At 48.5% G+C, this 24,377-nt stretch overlaps 2 protein-coding genes across 6 annotated transcripts in view; one reads left to right on the plus strand and one right to left on the minus strand.

Annotated features, from left to right (window-relative positions):
* The window catches only part of LOC136789901 (ankyrin repeat domain-containing protein 7-like), a 79,481-nt gene that overhangs the window by 18,679 nt on the left and 36,425 nt on the right, over positions 1 to 24,377 (plus strand). For 2 of the 5 annotated variants that reach the window (XM_066991205.1, XM_066991222.1), the window contains one exon: positions 12,038 to 14,105. The exons of 1 other annotated variant lie outside the window; for it this stretch is intronic. Coding sequence is in view for 2 of the 4 variants with exons in the window: in XM_066991222.1 (XP_066847323.1) it covers positions 12,038 to 12,041 (4 nt within the window). In the remaining 2 variants the exon portion in view is untranslated. Of the gene's footprint in view, positions 1 to 12,037; positions 14,106 to 24,377 lie in introns of those variants that run through there. 2 more of the 5 variants (XM_066991212.1, XM_066991217.1) reach the window with 2 other exon arrangements.
* Positions 386 to 9,977, minus strand: LOC136789672 (putative POTE ankyrin domain family member M). The gene is made up of 14 exons (XM_066990178.1): positions 9,814 to 9,977; positions 8,612 to 8,726; positions 8,196 to 8,369; positions 8,001 to 8,107; positions 7,385 to 7,522; positions 6,586 to 6,734; positions 6,373 to 6,434; positions 5,332 to 5,484; positions 4,660 to 4,832; positions 4,365 to 4,458; positions 3,670 to 3,747; positions 3,308 to 3,417; positions 2,730 to 2,871; positions 386 to 1,807 (listed from the first exon to the last, which is right to left on the minus strand). Exons 1-14 carry the CDS (start codon positions 9,975 to 9,977, stop codon positions 1,463 to 1,465), a joined length of 2,004 nt encoding a protein of 667 aa, XP_066846279.1. The 3' UTR covers positions 386 to 1,462.

Raw genomic sequence — 24,377 nt, forward strand, 5'->3', positions numbered from 1 at the left:
TTCCTCGGTTCTTTTGCTAGGGACGCTCTTGCCCAAAATGCTCCTCTGCTCATGGGACATCAAACACACCTCTACCCAGACACCAGAAAGAATGCCTATTGTGTGTGGGGGGAAGCGCTGCAGTGCAGAACGGACTAGGCACGAGCAACAAATACTCTTCCTGCCCTTACTCTGAAAGCTTTGGAAACAGTGCCTCAGGAGGCCACTTTGACAGAACTGCTGGAGGAAGGCATTTTCTCTCTAGGTCAAAGCTGATGTTTGGTTGCAAGGATACGGAGGATATAGCAGATGTCCCATTAAGTCCCAAACGCCAGCTGCGATGCTGTCTTACTCTTCTCCCCCAGAAATACACCTTTTCTACACCTTCTAAAAATACACTCGGGAGGTTCCTGCCTTTTATAAATAGATAGAAAACGAACAAACAAAAATCCCTCAAAACAAACACAAACAAAAAATAAAAACAAACAAAAACCCGGAAACTTAATCTTCATTTTACACTGCCTAAACACAATGCCATTCCCTGTCATTTAAGAGAACTCTTCTAATGGCAGTGAAGCCACGAGAATGCTACGAGCCTTTGGACTAAGAATGAGCCACCACAAGGGCACTTGACTCCTTCTACAATACCTTCTAAAGCACACGTGTGCCTTAGCAGCACCTCTCAGTAACCAGGGGAAATCTAGATCAAGGGTTCCATGCACCTGAACAAGACACCCACGGCAGCTCAAAAGCACTTCTTGGACCTCTACTTCAGGGTGCCCATGGCTAGGGAAAGACGGGTTGAGACGGCTGCTGGTGAGCGGTAAGTTACAAAAGCATCACTGGCTCAACTCCTAAGACAGGGCTCTCGAAGTGATCTTGGGCAAAGCCAACTTCAGACAGGTGGAGTTCCACCTGCCAGACCCGGAAAATGCTGTGGACCTGTGCCATGGCCTGTGAAGCCACTGAGCCCGCCATCCTTGCTGTGACTCTCAGCTCGTCCTTCCTCCACAGAGCAGCCTGCCCTCAGTGTGCCCTTGCAGATACTGCTCTGCACGTTCATTTTGACCCACAATGACAACTGCTCTGCGTTCACCTGCTATGTATGACAACAGAAGGAGCATCAAGGAGAGAACAGACAACTCACAATACAAGAAGGACCATAGAAAAGAACAACAGAGGTATGGACATGAATAGACAAAAAAAGAAATCACAAAAGCGTGCAGAATCCAGAGCTCACCTTTACCTTTCGCATAGCCAGTTTCAAGGGCCCAGCCTCACTCATGGGAGGCCACTTGCCTCCTCACTACCACCAGCAGTGAAGGCAGAAGCCGGAAACTCCCACAGGTCAACCATTCATTTTAGTCTGGAGGACACCAGTTCTCAGCACTCTGTTCTTACTTCAGAGTTAGTGCTAAGACACTTCTGTCTCTGTAAGACAGTCCTCTGCTTGTAAGCCTTTTCCAAAGGCTCCATACACAATTCACAGGGACTTCTGTGCCTGTGGAGAACAACGCCTCACAGAAAGAATGAGGGGCAAGACCCCAAATACAAACATCACCTGCGACTTCTGGTCCGAGCACTTGTTCCTTGTCAGGCTCTTTCTTATCTCTGTCTCATGCTGTTGCTTTTGCCTGTGACCCACCTTGTAAGTCTTCAGAAGAGCTTTGATGCATGCCACCTCTTCTTGCAGCTGGCCATTGCTCTTCTCCATTTTTTCCTGAGACCCACGCAGAGCAGACAGCTCTTCTTGCAGGTCACAATTTTGTGCTTCTAGCTGCCTGCGTTTTCCAGACTCCATCTCCAGCTGCTGCGAAAGTTCATTGAGCTGTGGAGAGCAATGCATAAAGGAGTAGGGCGTCAAGATGGTCTTTGTCACCTTCTGACTCGGTATTAAAAGCAAAGTAAAGGCAGGCTCGTCTTTTAAGAGAAGAACAGCTTTAAGATCTTTGCTGACAGGATTCCCCAAGTTTCCATCCTTCCTCGGTTCTTTTGCTAGGGACGCTCTTGCCCAAAATGCTCCTCTGCTCATGGGACATCAAACACACCTCTACCCAGACACCAGAAAGAATGCCTATTGTGTGTGGGGGGAAGCGCTGCAGTGCAGAACGGACTAGGCACGAGCAACAAATACTCTTCCTGCCCTTACTCTGAAAGCTTTGGAAACAGTGCCTCAGGAGGCCACTTTGACAGAACTGCTGGAGGAACGCATTTTCTCTCTAGGTCAAAGCTGATGTTTGGTTGCAAGGATACGGAGGATATAGCAGATGTCCCATTAAGTCCCAAACGCCAGCTGCGATGCTGTCTTACTCTTCTCCCCCAGAAATACACCTTTTCTATACCTTCTAAAAATACACTCGGGAGGTTCCTGCCTTTTATAAATAGATAGAAAACGAACAAACACAAATCCCTCAAAACAAACACAAACAAAAAATAAAAACAAACAAAAACCCGGAAACTTAATCTTCATTTTACACTGCCTAAACACAATGCCATTCCCTGTCATTTAAGAGAACTCTTCTAATGGCAGTGAAGCCACGAGAATGCTACGAGCCTTTGGACTAAGAATGAGCCACCACAAGGGCACTTGACTCCTTCTACAATACCTGCTATGTATGACAACAGAAGGAGCATCAAGTAGAGAACAGACATCTCACAATACAAGAAGGAGCATAGAAAAGAACAACAGAGGTATGGACATTAACAGACAAAAAAAGAAACCACAAAATCCTGCAGAATCCAGAGCTCACCTTTGCTGTTAATTTATCAGCTTCACTGGCCCCTTCAGAGCAGCTGCTCGTCATGTCTCTTGCAGTATTAATCATGAGCTTTCTTTCTCTGGCCTCAGATTCTCTTAGTTTCTGCAGAGCTCCGTTCAGAAGCCTCCTTAACCTGTGCAGCAAATTAGTCAAGAAAACATTGAGGTAGGAGGTGAAGGAACTACCAGCCTGTTTCACATTCTCAGACATAAACAGCATAGAGAAGCCTTGCTTCTTCTTTAACACGCTTGACAGACCAGGAGTTACTGAGAAAAAAGAGCATTCCAGTGCCGCAGATCACTTGGAGGGTCCACCTTGCACCTGAACGGAGGAATAAATGGAGAAGGGACTTCCTGCCCTCCCAGGAGAATTGCAGGGCAACCTGCACTTGAAGTTCTTTTGGCAGCTCTGTAAAACCATAGGCACGTGTACAGAAGAGCCTTGTAAGACCTAGCGTGAGGCTTGAATTTGCTCACAGACAGTTACCCTCACCTATTTTTACATTCAGCCTCCATGAAGCTTGATTTCTACTCTATGGGATCTCTTTTTAAAGTGCTAACAAGCCATACCTGAGACATTCTCTCCGCAGTTCGCTGTTGCTTTTCATTTCCTGCTCGAGGCGCACTTCGACTGGGCATTTCAACTCGACCAGCTTCTCTTCTGTTCTCTGACACTGATGCTTTCAAAACAGAAACGATACATGGTAGAACCAGCACAGGGACAGCATCTACATGTGGTATGTGCAGATAGCCTAGGCAGAACTCGGTAGCAGTACTGGGGAAGCAGGAGTAGCAGGGCTTCCCCTTCCCTTGAACGTGCCCTGCCATAAAAGCAGGAGGGTTTCCCATGGCTCCCCTGGTCTTTTCACCCACTACCTGCCCAGCAGGTATTCAAAGACTAAAATAGTCATTCACAGAAAGCATTCCCATACCTGCTGGTGTGGATGCCCGTCTGCGGTTGTCTGTGCTGACTGAAAGGCAGTTACCAAGTCCTCCGGGTGATTACGAGCCTACAGAAGCACAAAAAGAAGCGAAAAGTCATGCTGCGTGCAACTTTCCTGCCTCACACCTCTCTGCCGCTCTTCCCCTCCTGCCAGTCTCAGTAGAGTACAGGGCTCATGTTCACCTCCCTCCTCCCCAGGCAGACAAGAAGAATCATTTGCTTCACAGAGGCCACAGATGAAAGCCCCTCCTTTGCGCCAAGAGGAACTGCTTTATTAGCGACAGCGCGGCATGTCAGGTCGGGGCTGTGCAGCATTGTGCAAACTTGACTACCACCTCTCACGCAGGAGGAATATCTCAAGTGCAGCCTGCGATCTTCAATATCACCACTGGTCTAAAGCAGAAAATACCTAGACCAGTGCATTCCAGTGAACCCTTATTTTTCTAGTGCTAAGAACTTCCTGGTGTTGTAGGACTTGCCGTAGTATCATGGGAAAACTCTCAAAACCAGAAAGCTGGGGAACAGACCGGCAGGATTTTCAGAGCAGCTTACAGTCAGCACAGCTGGTCAAGAACTCAGCTCCCCTAAGCTTGGCAGAAAAATCTCATCTTACTTTGTCCCCACAGAACTACTTAGCTAGGCGCAGGAGCTCACAGGGAAGAGGGAAGTTTATCACTGACTTACTGAGGCAGAGGCTTGCTGGTGTCTCTGAAGGGCTTCAATCAGTCTGCTTTGTTGCTGGATTGTGGCTTCCAATCTGTCACTTCCAGCTTTGAGTCTGAAAGAGAAATACAGGCCTTATTGGGGAACTCCACAAGAGCACACAGTTGGAAAGAACAGTGTGCAAGAACATAAGCTAAAGCAAAGGCTTCTTTCCAAATCCTGTATTAACTTTCTGTGATGTGACGAGGCAATTCCCCTGCGTTCACAGAGTCCCAGAAAGCAGCGTCTCGCCCCTCTGTCTTACTACCCTGCCTACCCTTGCATGCGTTCTTCCAGCTTTTGGAGAGCTCCAGTTCCAAAGGATGGCTCCAGAAAGCCTTGCACTTTCTGGGAAGAAGCTGCTGCTTCTCTCTTCTTATCCTCCAGTACAGTCTCCAGGTATTTTACCCAGACCTCAGACTCAATACACGCTTGTTCCGATGCCTCCACCTGCAAAACCAAAGGAAGAATCAATCCATGGTGGTCAGCCTAGTCTTTAGGGAGGGAAATTGACTGCTTCCACTCTCAAACCCCCATGCATGTTACTTCACTGCATTTTGTACTAACCCCTCTCCTATAGCTCTGTAGATTTTCTACAGAATTTCCTGAACGCTGGCACAAAACTCAGCCTGCTTTGTCTGCGACTCTGGCACAGACACTGCCAATGCTGGTCCCAACACAGAGACATGAAAAAAAATTTACAACCGTTGTCAGAGCACACCCAAGTGGTGCCGCACCCTCTGTGTCTCAGAGCACACCCAAGTTTTGAGAAAGCGCAAACTGCTCTGGTCAAACCTACCCCCTGGAAGGTGCCTCCTAACGCACTGCTTTGTCCCTCCAGCTTGTGAAAAGCTCCCCAAAGGGCCCGTTGTGTTGGTCACCAGCAGAGAGGGGGAAGAGAAAGGACAACCACCCTTGGATTTATCCCTATAGTGCTGCCTTTCCATACCTTAGCTTTAACCATCTCCAATTCCTCTTGCAAGCGCTCTACGTCTTTCTCAGTGTCACTGAGCTGGCTCTCAGTAGCTTCAGGTGGGGCTTCTGACACGGACAGACTTTCAGGAGCACCAGGAAGCTCAAGCTGCAGCTGTCTGTCTTGATCCTAAAGAAATGGGGTTCCGTGAGCATGACAAAGTCAGTGAGAACATGGGAATATGAGCTGTGCTTTTACTCATTAGGTTCTACAACTAGGTCAGTCTTCTGACTGAAACAAAGGATTGGAAGTGCACCACCACCAGGCACAGCTGGGGACCTCTCTCCATCTTTCTTAGCCTCAACTATCAGCAGCTCTTTGTGAGGGTTTCTGTTTCTTAAAACAGAGGGAAGGCTTAACGTTTTTTCTCTTCTTGGAACATAGCCTGAGAGACTGGGCAGGGGCTTTCTACCTACGCAAAAAGGCGGGCAGTGGAGAATGGAATCTGCAGAACTATTGTTGCCTCCAATGGCATTTCAGCAGTTGTAAAGCAGAAGCCAGACTTCGTTCTGCCAGAGCTTAAGCATGGCCTGGAATCTCCCTGCTGCTTCTGAGAACATGCTCGCGGCCAAGGAATGCACGCTGAAAGCAGAGCTGCAAGCCCTCAATGCTATTCTCTGGTATCTCTTCGTTGTTGGCGTTAAAAATTGCCACATAAAGGTTACCGGAGCACTGGTGAAGTATGGTGAAAAGCAACAGTCCACTCCCGGCCAGCCCCTTTGAGAAGCTCAGAAGATTTTAAGCAGCAGGAATAATCTTTGCTGCTTCATTATGTAGAACATGCTTTCCCTAGACTGGAACTCTAACTGAAAGGCCAGCTGCAGCGAGACCCAGTTCTCCTAGCAGTTTCACCAACTCAGTGCAAACTGAACAGCTGGGCTGGAGCACAAGTAGTTCAAGGGCCCCAGTCACAAACAAGTGGCAGAGGCAGCAACAGAGGTAAGCGAGCCCAGAGGTAAACTTGCCCCAAAGTAAGCGAGCCAAATGGGAGCCCAGTGGGTCCTTCACAGAAAGTACCTTGCGATCCCAGGGCAATTCAGCCTCTTCCTCCTGCTCTGCTCCTACAGCTGGCAGGGCACCTACAAGGGATGGACGAAGCGAGACAGTGTGAGCATTCCTGGCACTCTGCTTTTCCCTGCCAGTCAAGCCCTGCCCCCAAATACGGGAAGCGGTCTGACATCAGGCCACATTAGTTGTCCTCATCAGCTCTTCCACACTTCAGGATCCTACCTTCTCCATCCAAAGCAAGTGTGGCCAGTGCAAAGTGCTCAGTCCTCGGAGAGCAGAATCTGCTGGGGACTGTTGTGTCTTGTGCAGCGCCAGCAGAAGCTTCTCCCGTCTTTTTACTGCCTGCGCATTCTGCCAGTTTCTTGCAAAGGCTACACGCAGAAAGAGAGAACATACAGGCAGTCAGATCCAAAACATCCTTGCCTAGTATCCTTGCTCTTGCGTAGGACAGCAACTGACTTGGAACCAGTTCAGAACTGTCTGTGTGCGGTGTCAGTCTCCCCATGATGGTGGACCTGCTACACCACCAGGGATCTCTTTGAGAGTTTATCTAAAGGGACACTGGTAAGATCCCCACTGAAAGAAAAGGTGCCTCTTTCCTGGTCAGTGGAGCGGAACTGGGCTTAGCAACACAAGCGGGATTTCTAAGAAAGCCTTGTGGGTGGAAGTTCTCCTCTACTTCCAAATCCTCTCTTGACTTGGGAAGGTGATTTATGAGAAGACATCACCGAGCCCAGCTTCAAGAAAGGTCTGAAGATATCGTTAAGCCTTTGTGCATCTATCACAAAGGGTGACAAATCAGCACGGACACTGTGACAACTCAGCCGCTCTAACAGTGACGTAACACTGAAAGAAAAAGTGCCTCTTTCCTTTTCAGTGGTGTGGAACTGGGTGTAGTAACACAAGCAGGATTTCTAATTTTCATTTCATTAAAACTTCTGCAGCTACCGCAGAGCGTGACAAATCAGCACAGACACTCTGACAACTCAGCCGCTCTAACAGCGACATACAAAACACTCACCCAACGTGTCCTGACTGGAGAGCATAATCCACAGCCGTGTAGCCAGCGATATCTTTGCAAGTAACGTTGGCACCGTAGGAAAGAAGTAGCTCTATTACATCCGTTTCCCCAGCAGAAGCGGCAAGCATAAGAGCAGTCCTAAAGCATCCAAAAGATGGTATGAAACATAGCAGCATTTGCAGGCTCTGTGTTGTTGTTATTCTAATCCCTGTTTCCTCCCCAAACAATTCCCTCCCCGATTCCTACAAGCACAGGGAAAGCAAAGCCACACACAGGGGAGTGCTGGAGGACTGAGGCTGGAAGGCACCTCCAGACAGCTCCTGGCCAACCGCCTCCCCAGAGCAGACTCAGCCACGAGGCCAGAGCACGTTGCTCAAGGCTTCTTCCACTCTGCTCTTCAAAGCCTCCAAGGATGGAGGCCGCTCAAACCCCTGGTGCCACCTGCTCCCCTGATTAACCTTCCTCATGCTGAGAGGGTTTCTCCTAAGCAGCTGTGGGAAGGCCTCTTGTTTCACTTGGTGCCCATTGTCCCTTGGACAACACTGACTCTCTTTCTCCTGTTCATTCCAGTGACAATGCTAAGGAGAGCCACATGCACTTTGGAGCCATGCCTCACCTTCCAAAGAAACTTTGAGCACACACATTCGCTCCTTTTTGAAGAAGAAACTTTACCATCTCTTTATGATGGCTGGAGATGGCAAGAAGAAGCGGGGTATTTCCCTCCTGAAAGGATAAAGAATGCCCGTCAGAACAACCCAGACGAATTAAGTGCCTTTCCCAAAGAGCAGTGCTGCCCAAATTCAAAACTTACCCAGTCCTTTGCTTCAAGGTGTGCACCATGCTCAACTAACATCTCTGCTAGAGATGTGTTAGGAGCTGCGGCAGCCAGGTGAAGGGCAGACTTGCCTCTGTAAACTTTGAGGTTTGGGTCGGCACGGTGCTCTAGCAGAATCGCCACGCATTCTTCATGCTGGCTCTCCACTGCCTGCAAACAACACAAAGAAAAGGAAGGACTTGTGCCATGTTTCACTCTGTCACAGCTACAGCAGCTTCCCAGTGCTGGAAGATAAGAGCGTCTTCCGAGATGAGCTAGTGTACGCCTATTACGTGCCGATTACAACTTTCATGTTTCTCTACAGGTCGGTGTGAAGAATGCGGCAAGACACTTGTCATTGGAAGCACAATTGATAAAGCCCCACTTAGAGCAGAGTAACGTGTTCCACATACCATCATGAGTGGCGATCTGCCAGTGTTGTCACAAAGGTTCAGCAGGCACTTCTCTTGCACCAGGAATCGAACAACGTCTGCATGGCCGTTCGCACAAGCAAGGTGCAGCGGTGTCCTAAAACCAAAATAAATTAGCTTTCCACAGGCAGGCAATGCCCCAAATCACTTCTGGCTGTGGAACACGCGCAGGGCCACAAGTCTCCACTTGCCAATGCCAAGCAGAATGTAAGCTTTGGAGGCTGTGGAACTCCATGAAGAGTGCGAAGTCAGTGTAAGTCTCCAAGTTTTTCCACAATCACTCAAGCGGCAGAAGGGCGGTGAATGCCCTGACGCTGATCACCCACAGGACAGGAGAGAACTGCTAATGCCCGAGCGGCTGCTAAACAACCCCACAGGGAGAGGACAGGGCAGTGGCGGTCGGCAGCACACCCTTCAAGCAGCGCTCGAGCCGCCCCAGCAATTCCAAGCAAAGCTGGATTGTTCCCCTCTGCCAGCTGAGAGGGAAAAGCCCTCTCAGTGACCAGCTCTTGAAGGGAATGACGACACGGGCTCCAAGATAGTCGAGAAATGGAGACCCTTTATTGTCCCAATGCCAGATCTTACATAGTTTTTCTGAGCCCCTCCACGCGCTGCACGTGGCTGGCAAACATAGTTACAGACTTCTGGTTGGTGCATTCCTTTTGATCACGCGTAGCCCTCTATAGGCCCGTCCGAGCCTAACAACTCCTCCTTAGTGGTTCCCACTTTCTCTTACTCTAGCCTGGTTACCACTCTATGCCTCTGAGTAACCTTCTTCTTAACCCGTCGCGCACTGCTGTATCAATCAGATCCAGTTTGTCACTGAACGGGTCACACCCATAAGCTCTGACCCAGGGTTCCAGAGGAGGCGGTGCCCTTGCTGCCGTGCTCCTGACTCTGCCCTGGGCTTCAGCCGTCTCTCTGCACGGGGCTGAAGGCTTTGCCAAGGGCTGGTAGGAGCATGTGCTCCCGACTATGTCCAGTGCCAGTGACTTCAGGGCGAGAGGCTGCCTGGCCGGACAACGCCCAGCCTCAGCCCTCCATCGCCTCAGCTCTTGCTGACACCTGCTGCAGAAGGAGGGTTGGTGCCAGAGCCGCGTACGCAGCGGCACCAGGCTGAAGCTCGCACGCCACGGGAGAGCGATCCCACCCCAAGCCTTTAAGCGCACCCCCCAGCCCCTCACCGCTTTGCCTGGTCTCGACGGTTTTTGCCTCGTTTCTTCAGCCACCAGTGCCGCCTCAGCCGGGCCAGGTCGCCACGGGCGGCCGCGCGGTGCAGCCCGTGCAGGCCCTCTTCTGGCAGCTGGTGGGCATCGCTGTCTCTGGACAGGGAAGTGCTGCTGGGCATCGGATGCTCCTGGCCCCGGTGGAGGAGCCCCAGGAGCCTCTGCATGCTGCAGCAAGGATGTGGGCACAAGCCCACCTGGGGCCACCAGAGCCCTGCGGGCCCTGCTTGGGTCCGACACGGACAGGCGCAGGGGCAGGGGAGCCGAGCCCCGAGCAGCGGCTGTGGCCTGGTGCTCCCAGGCAGGGCAGGGACGCACCGAGGCTCCCAGCCAGGGCAGCGCTGTTGCTCCCACAGCAGAGGCAACAGCACTGAGCACTCCTGCTGGCAGGGGTGCACATACACTGCGTCTCAGCGATGGTGGCACATTGTGTCACAATGGGCATCACCAGGGGCGTCACAAGTGTCCTCTTAAGTTGGAGGGCCACACCCCCCCACAGTCCAGCAGTGACTGCGGCACTTTCTGGCTCCTGCCTTAAGAGCTCTTTGTGCCTCAGTTGACGTTCTTCCGCAGCGTGGATGGGGATCTCGGGCCATGCGATGGGGCAGGGCTCCTCAGGAGGCATCGAGAACGTGCCTGGCTGGCAGGGGCACTGCATTACTTCCCTGTGGCCATGGTTGAGCTGGCACCTGCCCCAGTTGTACTGGGTCTGTCTGGGATGGAGTTAACATTCCCTGCGGCAGCCCATATAGTGTTGTTCTCTGCACTGGTACAGAATCATAGAATCATAGAATCATTAAGGCTGGAAGAGACCTTCAAGATCACTGGTCCAACCATCACCCTACTGTTAGCGTAGCAACCACATAACCACCAAGTGATTATATGAAGGTGCTTTATTCAGCGCTGGAAGCCGGGGCAGGTGCCCAAATCTGGCTTCAAGTCCCGTTACATCCCAGCTGTTATTTATACATTCAACATTACGTAAGGTATACATATTCATTACAGGTTGCAACATCAGCCTCGCATTCCATTCTAATTAGCTCTCCTCCCATTTGCGCATGCGTGGTGCTCTCTGGTGGTCGTCCGGGTGGTCGTCCAGATGGAGTAAGGAGTCTTCCTCTCTGCTAAACTTTTCACCTTTCTCACTCGACGCATGCTCCCTCCGCTCCTTGGTTCTGCTTCAACTCATTTCAGCATTTCCAGGCCCTTATCCAAGGTCAGGTTGTACCTGTTCCCTCCGAGGGTTCCCCTTCAAAGATTCATTTGACTGTTCAGTATACTCCCTAAGTTTCCCAGTATACATAGATTAATTGATAATATAAGTACATTTGGCAATGCTTAATTATACTTTAAGACCCATCACCTAAGAGACATTAATAAAACATCCATTCGATTCTCCCCAACACTAACACTACTACCAATGTCACTCACTAACCCACGTCCCTAAGCGCCAGGTCCAACCTTTCTTTGAACACCTCCAGGGACGGTGACGCCACCACCTCCCTGGGCAACCAGCTCCAATGTCTGACTGCTCTTTCTGAGAAGAAATGTCTCCTCATTTATAACCTTATCCTCCCCTGGTGCAAATTGAGGCCATTCCCTCCAATCCTGTCACTAGTTACCTGAGAGAAGAGGTGGACCCCCAGCTCGCCACACCTTCCTTTCAGGTAGTTGTAGACAGCAATAAGGTCTCCCCTGAGGTCTCTCCAGCTTTATAGCCCTTTTCTGGACACGTTCCAGGGCCTTGATGTCCTTCTTGCACTGAGGAGCCCAAAGCTGAACACAGTACTCAAGGTACAGCCTCACCAGAGCAGAGTACAGGGGAAAAATCACCTCCCTGGTGCTGCTGGCTACACTTTTCCTGATACAAGCCAGGATGCCGTTGGCCTTCTTGGACACCTGGGCACACTGCTGGCTCACGTTCAGGCGAGCATCGACCAACACCCCCAGATCCTTTTCCTCTGCACAGCTCTTGAGCCACTCTCCCCCAAGCCTGTAGCAAGAGTCTTTTTGTAGCAAGAGTCACTGATGAGCAAGAGTCATTTGCAGGTTCCCTTTAGATGTTCTGTGTGTAGCCTGTGGTATTTCCTTCACTAACTTCTGAAATGCTTGTAGTTGGAGGTGAAAACGTGTTCCTTCCTTAAGCATTCCCCTCTTATTGTGCGTTTCCCTGTTTTCACAGCTGAACATTATTACTGATCAGATGAAGGTGGAGCAGACGAAGTCCCAGTCCAGAAAACAAGCCATAGTTCTACCAAGATGGCAGTAGACTGCGAGCACTTGCCTTCTGCCCCGTAATTCGGGCAGTTTCCAGGCAGTGAGCAAGAGCAGCCATTGGCCCCGCCATGCCGGCAAGAATGCGGCGGTTCTGTGCACATAACAGCCTGCCTTTAATTCCAAGTTCTGTCACCCTCCTTGGTATTTAATAAACCATGTCATGTAGTGCAGGTCTTTGTCTTCTTCTCCCTTCCGGGCTTTGCTTCTCCCCTCCCCTACTCATTTGACCGTTCCCTCTAATTCCCGCCGCTGGCAGGGGCACAGCATTACTTCCGCATGGCTGTGGTTGATCTGGCAGCTGTCCTAGCTCACCCCCACACTCTCCCGGGCACAGGGCAGCACCGTACCCACATCCAGGGACAGGTCCCCCCTGACATCCAGCTCCTGCGGGGCCATTCTTCACTTGTGCTGCCACAGTGCTGTCGCTGGGTTGGTGACAGCGGCTGAAGGTGTCCCCGTGCTCCAGACCGTCTGGGTGCAGAGGGCCCTCCCCGAATTTGCCAGAGGAATGGCAGAAGATCTCTTCCTATAGGAGTATTGGGTTTGCATAGCAAGGTTTTATCTGCAGGGCACTGCAGGGGTAGCCTCTGAAACACGCGATATTTGGCAGGGAGCATAGTGCCTCTGTCTCTGCTGGGGACTATGCTGCAAACCAGATGCTTTTATGGCTGAGCATGCTGCCACTTGAAAAAGAACTTGAGAAAAAACACTTCCTCCAGGGAAGAGCACTGGGATGGATTGTGTTTACTCTATATTACCATCTCATAAATAAAATTCTACCAATTCTTCTAAGGTATCTGGAAGAAAACAGATACACCTAGCTAAAAATGCATTTTGTTCTCCATTTCTCCATTAAATGGTTGTGCTAATTAAGGAGATGCTCTCAAAATAGCTGCTCATAGAATTATGTTTTACAAGCTGGATTTACTTGGCTGAAGTTTCAACAAAAGTTTTTTTTTTTTTTTAATTATTATTATTTTAGCTCTTCCTTCTACAGATCAGGTCTGAAACAACAGAGCACTGCTAATAAGCAACTGATAGAAGTGGCTGGTACATCAACCAGTTTGGTCAAAGAGAGCAATACTGCCAGAAGCAAATACGCTTGATAAAACCGTGAAGACTCATCCTAGAAAGGAAAATTAAGGCTTTAATAGCTATACTGTTATTAGTGATGAAAGAGAAGAAAGTATTTCAGAGGGCTGTATCTCCTCCCCTGGAAGTGGTACTATACTAAATATTTTCACTGCTAACGATAAGAAAATATGCACGCTATAATTAGGTTTTGATTGCCATCTCTTCACTTTTCACAAACTCAGACGCACGAAGCAGCTCGTAAGCACAGGGAGGAGTGCTGCCAGGCTTGGCCACCTTGGGTAACGTCCCCCGAGACAGATGACGTCGCACCAACCGTACCACGGCACTACTGATTAGGGAAGCTGAGGCGATTCCAGATAAGAAAGGGTTAAGAATGAAACAATTAAAGGAGAACAGAACATTAGGTGTAGGGCAGGAAGCAGATGTACGGACAATGTATCTCAAAATAGGACATACGGGCAATATATCTCGAACAAGACATTGGAATCCAAGATAAGAAAATAATGAGCAGAAGATTCGAAGAAAAAACAGTCCTTGCGGTTAGGAAGAAAGCTAATTCAGCAGAATCCTGACCAAGGGTGAAAAGTACACTGTGAGGAAGACTTATGGCCTTCCTCTCTGAGACCACCGACCACAGCTCGACGACCCCTGCCCAAGACCACTGAGAGGATCTGCGCAGGCGCAGGACACAAAAAAACTGATTAGCATGAGAAGCGAGAGTAGGCGGGGTTAGATAATGAATATGTATAGACGTTAATAAAATATTAATCACTGTGATGTATAAATTTGGGACGGCTTTTCACTTCGGGATGCACGATAGGCGGAAAGATCCCCCGTGCATCCGGCGCCGTCAATAAAGAATAAATCACTTAAAGAAATTGGATTTATGATCTTTGAATCAATCTGGCACCCCAGATGGGACTTCTTCTCTGTCGGACCGCAGGACCCGCTGGGAACAGGACTCCCTAGGGTACCCCCGGGATTTCCCGGAGGGACTCCTCGACTCAACGGATCACTGCGGAGGCAGACACGGACCCCATCATTGTAAGTGATTATATTCTTTATTTTGGTTTATTTGGTTGACCGGTCAATTGGGGTCGTCTGTAAGTCGGAAAGTAAAAGTTTTCTGCAGGACGGCATTTGGTTTTTTGGAAAGCACTCAGTTGCTGTTGGGAAACAAATAACCTTTGCATGCGAGGTTAGTATTACGTTGTGTTTACATGTGGAACTTGACCTTGGCTATTGTCTTTGGGATTTTGATTATACTCTTTATAACGTTACTAGGATCTTGGTGTTATTGTGGAAAGCTGCCGGCTTGTATTGTGTAACAAGAAACATTCTGAACTGTAACATGGGGGGGCAGCAGAGTAGTGGGATTCCGAAGAAAAGCCCGTTGGGATGTATCTTGAGTCATTGGAAAAAATATAGGGGGATCCCCCGGTAGAACTGAAAATAAGAAAACGTTGATAAAATATTGTACTCAATGGTGGCCACTTTATAAGTTGGATTGTGAGGGAAATGGCCACTGAATGGAACCTTAAATTATAATACTTTACTACAGTTAATGTTGTTTCTAAGGAGAGAAGGAAAGTGGGATGAGGTGTCATACGCAGATATGTTTTTCACTTTGAGAAACCACCCGGAATGGCAGAAGGAGTGTGGAATTAACTTAGCCCCACAGGATCCTTTGATCCTGGCAATAGAAAAGGATATGAAGAAGGAAGGGGCAGGAAAAATGAAAAGATGTTGTTCAGCGTGCAGTATCGGGCAGAGATGTTTGAAATTGAATGAGTCAGAGGAGAGAATGGAGGATTATGTCCTCCCGCCCCAGATAATAGAACGAGGCGTGGGGGCGAGCTCAGGAAACGGCAGAATAGATAAGAAAAATGAGAGTTGGGGGAATGGAGACTTTACCCCGATCACGGCTCGAACCCGAAGTAAGGTCGGGCCCGTTATTCAAGCCCCGTTACGACAGGCTATGGGGGCTAACGGACCAGCTCGGATAAAAGTACCTTTCACAACTGCTGAGTTAGATTCATGGAAGGAAGCTGTGAAAGGATACCGGGATGATCCAGAATCAGTGGCCCGGAGGTTTGAGCTGATTGGAAAGAATTTAGATCCCGATTGGAAAGATATAGAGATAATGCTGGCAGCATTATCGGAAACGGAAAAGCAACTGGTAATTAAGAATGCACAAACTCAAGTACAGACCCAGGTAACGTCAGGAGTTTTACCTGGAACTGTGGAGGTATATGTGCCCAGAGTGGACCCAAACTGGGACTATAATGATGAGGGTGATTATAGGTTATTAAAAAGATATCAGGAATGGATTAGGATCGCCTTGGAAAGTGCGATACCAAAGTCTGTAAACTGGTCTAGGTTATATACCATAAAACAGGGGCAAACTGAGACCCCGTCAGAATTTCTCGATTGACTAAGGACAGCAATGCAAAAATTTACAACGATAGACCCCTCTTCTGAGGAAGGTAAAGTCCAGCTAGTATCATTGTTCTTGGGTCAGTCTGCGGACGATATAAGGCGGAAGCTTCAGAAAATGAAAGAGCCGGATGTGAGAGATTTAGAAAGGCTGGTGGAAGAGGCATGGAGGGTATTTAGGAATCGAGAAGGGAATGAGAAACAAAGGCTGGGTAGGGCTATTGCTGCGGCAACTGTTGCAGCCTTACAGAGGCAAGAAGAACCTTTTCGGGGAAAAGGAAGAGGGAATGGGATAAGGGGAAGGTCAGTAAAGCCTCCCCTGAGACCGAATCAGTGTGCATATTGTAGGGAAGTGGGTCATTGGAAAAGGGAATGTCCGAAACAACGGGAGAAGAACAGGTTGATGGTAGCTAGTGTATCTCCCGACCAATGAAGTGGACCGGGGGATTCTACCCTAGCAGATCCGCTGGTTAAAATTAAGCTAGGGAAATCAGGACAGGAAGTGGAGTTTTTAATTGACACAGGAGCGACTTATTCTGTGTTAAACCAGAAATTGATACCAGAGGATGAGGATTTTGTGACGGTGATAGGAGCTACAGGCCAGCACGAGAAAGCCTTTTTCCTAAGGCCTTTAAAATATAAGTTAGGGAAACAGATGGGAATACATAGGTTTTTATATTTACCAGGATCCCCGAAGTCTTTGCTGGGGCGAGATTTACTAGAACAATTAGAAGCGGAAATTGTCTTTGAAAAAGGGAAGGTGGGGTTAAAGGTGAGAGAAGAAAAGCTGATAACCGCGCTAAGCTTAACGCTGATACAAGCAGACCCCATCGGTAAAGTACCTTCGGAGATTTTAGACCAAGTTTACCCAGGAGTCTGGGCTACTGACATCCCTGGGCGAGCCAAAAATGCAGCCCCAATAGTGGTGAGATTAAAGCCAGGGGAAAGGCCAGTTAAGATTAAGCAATATCCCCTAAGATTAGAAGACAGGAAAGGAATTAAGGGGATAGTGGATAAGTTTTTAAAACATGGACTGCTGGTTGAGTGTGAATCTGAATATAATACTCCTATACTACCAATTAAGAAGCCAGATGGGAAGAACTATAGATTAGTGCAGGATTTAAGAGCTATAAATAAGATCACTGAAGATATACACCCTGTGGTAGCCAACCCGTACACATTACTGACTAAATTAAAAGATAATTTAGTTTGGTTTACCGTACTGGATTTAAAAGATGCCCTCTTCTGCCTGACTTTAGCCCCAGAAAGTCAGAAGCTTTTTGCTTTTGAATGGGAAAATCCAGACTCAGGACGAAAGGCTCAATTGACCTGGACTGTATTGCCGCAGGGATTCAAAAACAGCCCCACGATTTTTGGGAATCAACTAGCAAAAGAGCTTGAGGTTTGGGAGGCCCCAAACACCGAAGGAGTTCTGCTGCAATACGTTGATGACCTTTTGATAGCCACTGAGAATAGGAGCAGCTGCATGCAATGGACGATAAGTCTCCTTAATTTTCTGGGTTTGAATGGGTATCGAGTCTCTCAACAGAAGGCTCAGCTGATTCAGTCACGTGTAACTTACTTGGGGTTTGAGATTTCAGGGGGACAAAGGGAGTTAGGAACAGAACGGAAAGAAACTATCTGCCGTACCCCAGAACCACAGACCATTAAGGAATTACGAACTTTTCTAGGGATGACAGGTTGGTGCCGTCTATGGATTAATAATTATGGACTAATTGTAAAACCCCTATATGACCTCATCAAGAATAACCAATCAAAATTGGTCTGGACGGGGGAAGCACGGGCTGCCTTTAAGAAGCTTAAATTGGAGTTAATGCGAGCACCAGCTTTGGGTCTACCGGACTTGTCCAAACCCTTTTGGTTGTACTCCTATGAGAGACAAGGGATGGCTCTGGGGGTGCTGGCACAGAAGCTGGGCCCCTACAGGAGAGCTGTGGCCTACTTCTCTAAACAACTGGATGAAGTAAGTAAAGGTTGGCCGGGTTGCCTTCGAGCGGTGGCCGCTGTCATCATGAATATACAGGAGGCTCGGAAGTTCACTATGGGACAGAAGATAACCGTGCTGGTATCACACACTGTCTCGGCAGTCTTGGAGCAGAAAGGGGCACACTGGTTATCCCCTCAAAGATTTTTAAAATACCAAGCAATACTGGTGGAGCAAGATGACGTAGAAATTGTGGTTACTAACATTGTGAACCCAGCTTCTTTCCTTAGTAACGCTCCTGACGAGCCAGTGGTCCACGATTGTATCGAAACTATGGAAACTGTGTATTCTAGCCGACCAGATCTCAAGGAGGAGCCCTTGGAAGACGCGGACGAATCATGGTATATTGATGGAAGCAGCTTTGTGAAACAAGGACAACGCAAAGCAGGGTATGCGGTGACGACCACTCAACAGGTAATTGAGTCGAAACCATTACCCCCTGGGACGTCTGCTCAGAAAGCAGAAATAATTGCCCTTACGCGGGCATTGGAACTAGCAGCAGGAAAGAAAGTAAATATCTGGACAGACTCTAAGTATGCATTTGGTGTGGTGCATGCACATGGGGCTATCTGGAAGGAACGAGGATTATTAACGGCCCAAGGAAAACAAATAAAATATGCTGAGGAGATTTTGAAGTTGTTGGAAGCGGTAAAGCACCCAGAGAAGGTGGCTGTTATACATTGCCGGGGACACCAAAAAGGAACCGCTGACTTCGAGGTAGGGAACCGATTGGCTGACCAAGAAGCAAAAAGGGTGGCCGGATTGGCTGAGGCAGAAGCGCTCACTTTAATACCAGACGGTAAAATACAAACTTTAGGTGAAGGACAGGAACCTAGGTACACACAGGAAGATCAAAAGTTAATTGGGGACCTGGGAGGAAAAGCAAGGAGTGATGGATGGGTATACCTGAAAGATAATAGGGTTGTACTACCCTCTAATTTAATATGGCCTATGGTCATGGCAGAACATAATAAGACTCATTGGGGAGCAGACACCTTATATAAAAATCTGAGTCGAGTCTTGGTGGGAAGAAATCTGTATACTACGGTAAAACAAGTAACCCAGCAATGCAGTATTTGTTTGCATCATAACCCTAATACAGAAAATAGGGTAAAGTTCGGAATAATCAGTAAAGGAAACTATCCAGGACAACAATGGCAGATAGATTTTTCAGAACTGCCAAGAAAAGGGGGGTATCGATACTTGTTGGTTTTGACAGATACTTTTTCCGGGTGGCCAGAGGCTTTTCCCTGTCGAACCAACAAGGCAAGAGAAGTGGTTAAGGTTTTACTGAATGAGATAATACCGCGTTTCGGAATTCCGGCAGCAATGTCCTCGGATAGAGGCTCTCATTTTTGTGCGCAAATAGTTCAAGAAGTAAGTAAGGTCTTAGGGGTAGACTGGCAACTCCATACCCCTTACAGACCACAGGCAAGCGGACAAGTGGAAAAGATGAATCATCTAATCAAACAACAAATAGCCAAAATAGGACAAGAGACTAATTTATCATGGCCTCAGTCTCTCCCTTTGGCTTTACTTAGAATTAGAGTAAAACCACGGACAAAGGAAAATCTAAGCCCTTTTGAAATATTATACGGAAGACCCTATCAGTTTTTGTTCAGCGGGGAGGACCTGACGCAACTGGGGTCGGGATACTTGGGTAATTATTTAATAGGACTCCAAAAACAGTTGGATCAAATATCTAAAGTTGTCTCAGGAACCAGGGCTAGAGGGCTGGACCAACCAATCCACCCCTTTAAACCTGGGGATTATGTGTATGTAAAAGCATTTGCAGGTCGCCCTTTGGAAGAAAAGTGGACGGGACCATACCAGGTGCTGCTGACAACACATACCGCCATCAAGATTAAGGAGCAAACGGCCTGGATCCGTTATTCGAGAGTGAAGAAAGCTCCAAAAGCCCCCTGGAAAGTAACGCTGGGTGACGGTGAACTGAAACTAAAGTTCAGTCAAGCGAAATGAAGACACTATGGTCAGGAGTATTTAGTAATGTAGTTAGCAGAAATTTAGCTAACAGAATTGTTTTATTTCTGTGGCTTATAGTTGTAATTGTGATTCAAGAATTGGAAGGTGCTTCTATGATGATAGAGAATGGTGGGTGGCCTTGGTCTGAAGCCGTAACCACGGAGGATAAGAGCATTAATGGAAAGTTAGCTGTTGTGGTTATTTGGCGAACAAATGGTGATCATTTACATGCATTATCAGAATGGCAAAATTTAGGGGAAGGGTAGGGTGGATACACCAAAGAACTGTAGGGGACGAAATTGAAATAGGGTGCCGAATGATTAATGGAACAGCCCACGAGAAAGCAACGGGGATTTTAGTAAAACCGACTTCCAAAAGTGGCCAACAAGAAGGTTGTATCCGCCCAGGTAAATTAGATTGTTGGTATAATTTTATATTAACACAGACTGTAGCAGTTAACTGTTTTTGGACTAATAATGGTCAAAAGCTCGAGATCAAGGAAGGCAAGAGCCTCATGATAAATTTTCTGTATAAGATTAGTAAGGATAACATTTCATGGGGCTTTGAGGAAATATGGAATAAGTTAACTTCATGGTTACCCAACTTTCAATAGTTAGAACAAGTTTTTACTGATCTGGTTATGTTATTGGTAGTAGGAATATTTGTATGTATGTCACTGCGATACTGCTAATGATAAGGGCATGCAATGCAAAAGAATTTGCATGGGGAAAAGAAAAGGGGGGATTGATTAGGGAAGCTGAGGCGATTCCAGATAAGAAAGGGTTAAGAATGAAACTATTAAAGGAGAACAGAACATTAGGTGTAGGGCAGGAAGCAGATGTATGGACAATGTATCTCAAAATAGGACATACGGGCAATATATCTCGAACAAGACATTGGAATCCAAGATAAGAAAATAATGAGCAGAAGATTCGAAGAAAAAACAGTCCTTGCGGTTAGGAAGAAAGCTAATTCAGCAGAATCCTGACCAAGGGTGAAAAGTACACTGTGAGGAAGACTTATGGCCTTCCTCTCTGAGACCACCGACCACAGCTCGACGACCCCTGCCCAAGACCACTGAGAGGATCTGCGCAGGCGCAGGACACAAAAAAACTGATTAGCATGAGAAGCGAGAGTAGGCGGGGTTAGATAATGAATATGTATAGGCGTTAATAAAATATTAATCACTGTGATGTATAAATTTGGGACGGCTTTTCACTTCGGGATGCACGATAGGCGGAAAGATCCCCCGTGCATCCGGCGCCGTCAATAAAGAATAAATCACTTAAAGAAATTGGATTTATGATCTTTGAATCACTACTCACAACTTACACTTTCTTACTGCAAGGTTTCGCCACTCTTCCCTACCTATTACTGAAGAAGATCCCCCAACCCCCTCTCCTTACACTGTGACATGCTCATTAAGCTCATCAGCGGCCCCACAATTAACCCCCTCCGCACGCCGCTGCCGCAGCAGCCGTTGAGCGGAGCCCCCGCGGCGCTATCACAAAATGGAGGCGGCCGCGGCCGGGCTGCGCATGCGGAGAGCCGCCCCGCGGCGGGTGGGCAGGGCGCGGAGCCGGGGGAAGCGCCGCCGGTTGCCTGTCCCTAAATGCCGCCCCCCCACCTCGGCATGAAGAAGATTTTCGGCTTCGGGAGGAAGAGGAAGGGGCAGCCGCCGCCTCCCGGCGGCGGACAGGTCCCCCCTGACATCCAGCTCCTGCGGGGCCATTCTTCACTTGTGCTGCCACAGTGCTGTCGCTGGGTTGGTGACAGTGGCTGAAGGTGTCCTCGTGCTCCAGACCGTCTGGGTGCAGAGGGCCCTCCCCGAATTTGCCAGAGGAATGGCAGAAGATCTCTTCCTATAGGAGTATTGGGTTTACATAGCAAGGTTTTATTTGCAGGGCGCTGCAGGGGTAGCCTCTGTGAGAAGAGTCCAGAAGATGCCCATGTTAGATAAGGGCCAGATTCCGTTGGCTCCAAAGGGACCTGATGCTGGCCAGAGATGAGCCAAAAATTGCTGTTTGTGCATCTGTGAAAGCATATTTAAGAAAGGGAAGACAAACAAACAAAACTGTGGAACAACATCAGCTGGGAGAGGGAGGAGTGAGAACCAGCCCTACAGACACCAAGCTCAGTGGACAAGGAGGGAAGGAGGTGCTCCAGGTGCCAGAGCTGAAGTTCCCCTGTGGCCTATGGAGAGGCCCCCGATGGAGCAGGCTGTTCCCCTGCAGCCCATGGGTCCCACATGGAGCAGATCTCCACGCTGCAGCCCGTGGAGGAGCCCCCGGTGGAGCAGGTGGATGTGGCCTGGAGGAGGCTGCGGCCCATGGAGAGCCCCCGCAGGAGCAGGCCCCGGGCCGGAGCTGCAGCCCGTGGAGAGGAGCCCACGCAGGAGCAGGGGGTCTGGGGGGAGCTGCCGCCCGTGGGGGACCCGTGCTGGAGCAGTTTGCTCCTGGGGGATGGACCCCATGGTACGGAGCCATGTGGGAGCAGTTCTTGAAGAGTTGCTGCCTGTGGGCAGCAGTCCTGCTCAGTTCTGGAAGGATGGCATCTCATGGGAGGGACCCCACGTGGAGCTGGGGCAGAGAGTGACCGTGAAGGAGCGGTGGAGACAAAGCATCAGGGACTTGGTTCATGGAAGAAGACTATAACTCAACACAAATAAGTTATAAAGTAGGCATGTGGTTTATTTTGGCGCCGGTCACATGCAGGATAGCCCCCAAAGGCACGCGCACCTTAACGCGGCAACTTGCTTTGGTTATATGCAGTAAAAAGTTACATATGCATGAAGTTTCCCAATACGCTTATGCGTATGCCTAACCTATCCCCGCTTTGTATTAAAATTAGCTCCAAGAAGTCATTTCCATAAACTCCTCCCATCTGCGCCTGCGCAGTGCCTTCTGGTGGTGGTCGTCGGGGGGTCGTGGGAATGAAGTCCGATAACTCCTCTTCATCACCACTAGTTGACCCCGTGCCTTTGTACAGACTCAGCTGCCCCTTGGCTCTTGTCCAAACCACAAGGTCGGTCTCAGCTGGTTTTTGAGACAGGTTCCCCATTTTTGTCAGGAAACATCTTCTGTGAGGGGCCCCAAGACTCCTTGTTTCGATTAATTTGCACAGCAGTAAGCAAAGACACGCAGCAATATCTATTTTAAAGCGATTAAGCAAGCCCCCTTTCTTTCATTCCTGCCTTTAATAATTACAATTGTTTTATTTAGAAATCATTAATACGATCAAGCAAGCCCCCGATCTTCTATCCCTGGCTTCAGTCCCCCCTTTCTAGAAGATTAGTAAATTCTTTTACTCGCAGCAAAGATTCCCAACTTGGTACTGATCACTTAATGCCATACCATGGACGTGCAACAAAGAAGTCAGCATGGCTATGCGGTATAACATTCTCCAGTTCCAGAGTAGTATAATTACATACAATACAAGACTCATACCAACTAAGGTCAATATGACTATGATCGGGTGACACAATGTATTGAGAATGCCATTTGCCGTTGGTGACCACCCGAAGATTGTGTCCCACCAGTGATGACCAGCACCTTGTTTATATTGTATTGTTAGACTTGATCAACTGGTGGGATACCACTGGTGCCAAATATAAAAATCACACCCGACAATTCTAACAAAGTTACAGATACAAAAGTTAGAATGATTTTTGCTAGGGAGAGTAATATTCTCCTTATCTACTTCTGCAAAAGCACAAGCAGTTCTTAAACACACACAGCCTTGACCAATATATAAGCACAGTCTTTTGACTAGTATTTGGATGAATTTCAAAGTGGAAAACACCTTGCTCAGTGTCAAGACATACGTCCTGAGCGTCAAGTGTGTTGCTTTCACAGATAAATCCTTTAATCATTAATCATTAACATGATTAAGCAAGCCCCCATTCTTCTATCCCTGGCTTCAGACTGACCGCAGCCCCCATTCCCCCGTGCCGCTCAGGGGGAGGAGGTGGAAGAGGGTGGGTGGGACGAAGTTGGCTTTGGTTTCTTTCCTTTGTTTCTCACTTCTCTGGCTTGTTAGTAAGTAATAGCCAATAGATTTTACTAATTTCCATACTCTGAGTTTGTTTTGCCCTTCACAATAATTGTTGAGTGAACTCCCTGTTCTTGTCTCAACCCTTGAGCCCTTTTCATCGTATTTTCTCCCCCTTTTCCCTTTGAGGAGTGCGAGTGAGTGAGCGGTTGTGATGGAGCTCAGCTGCCCACCTGAGTAAAACCACCACAGAGGTGTGTCCCACAGTCACTCCACAGGCAAACAAGGGGTCTTGCGAAGTAACTCCTTCACAGGGAATGAGAACTTCCCCCTGCCCCCTTCTTTTGCTCCCTCCGTAGAGGTTTGCAGTCCAAGGCAGTCGCGTGCTGTTGCGGAGAGTGGATCGCGGCGGGCAGGCGATTTTCCGCATCGAGGCCGCTGGAGGCAGTCAAGGGAGCCGCAAGGACCCAGCAAGTTGACTCCACGCCTCAAGACTTCCTCCAACAAGAAGGAAAGAAGGGTAATGGTTGTAGGCGACTCCCTTCTGAAGGGAACAGAGGGCCCCATATGTCAGCTCGACCCTACCCGTAGGGAAGTCTGCAGCCTACCTGGGGCTCGGGTCAAGGACATTACCAGGAAACTTCCTGACCTCGTTAGCCCCCCTCCGATTATTACCCATTAGTGGGAATTCAGGGTGGCAGTGATGAAATTGCTGAGAGAAGCCTGGAGACTATCA

The sequence above is a fragment of the Anser cygnoides genome, chromosome 1, assembly GCF_040182565.1.
Source record: "Anser cygnoides isolate HZ-2024a breed goose chromosome 1, Taihu_goose_T2T_genome, whole genome shotgun sequence".
Lineage (NCBI taxonomy): Eukaryota > Metazoa > Chordata > Aves > Anseriformes > Anatidae > Anser > Anser cygnoides.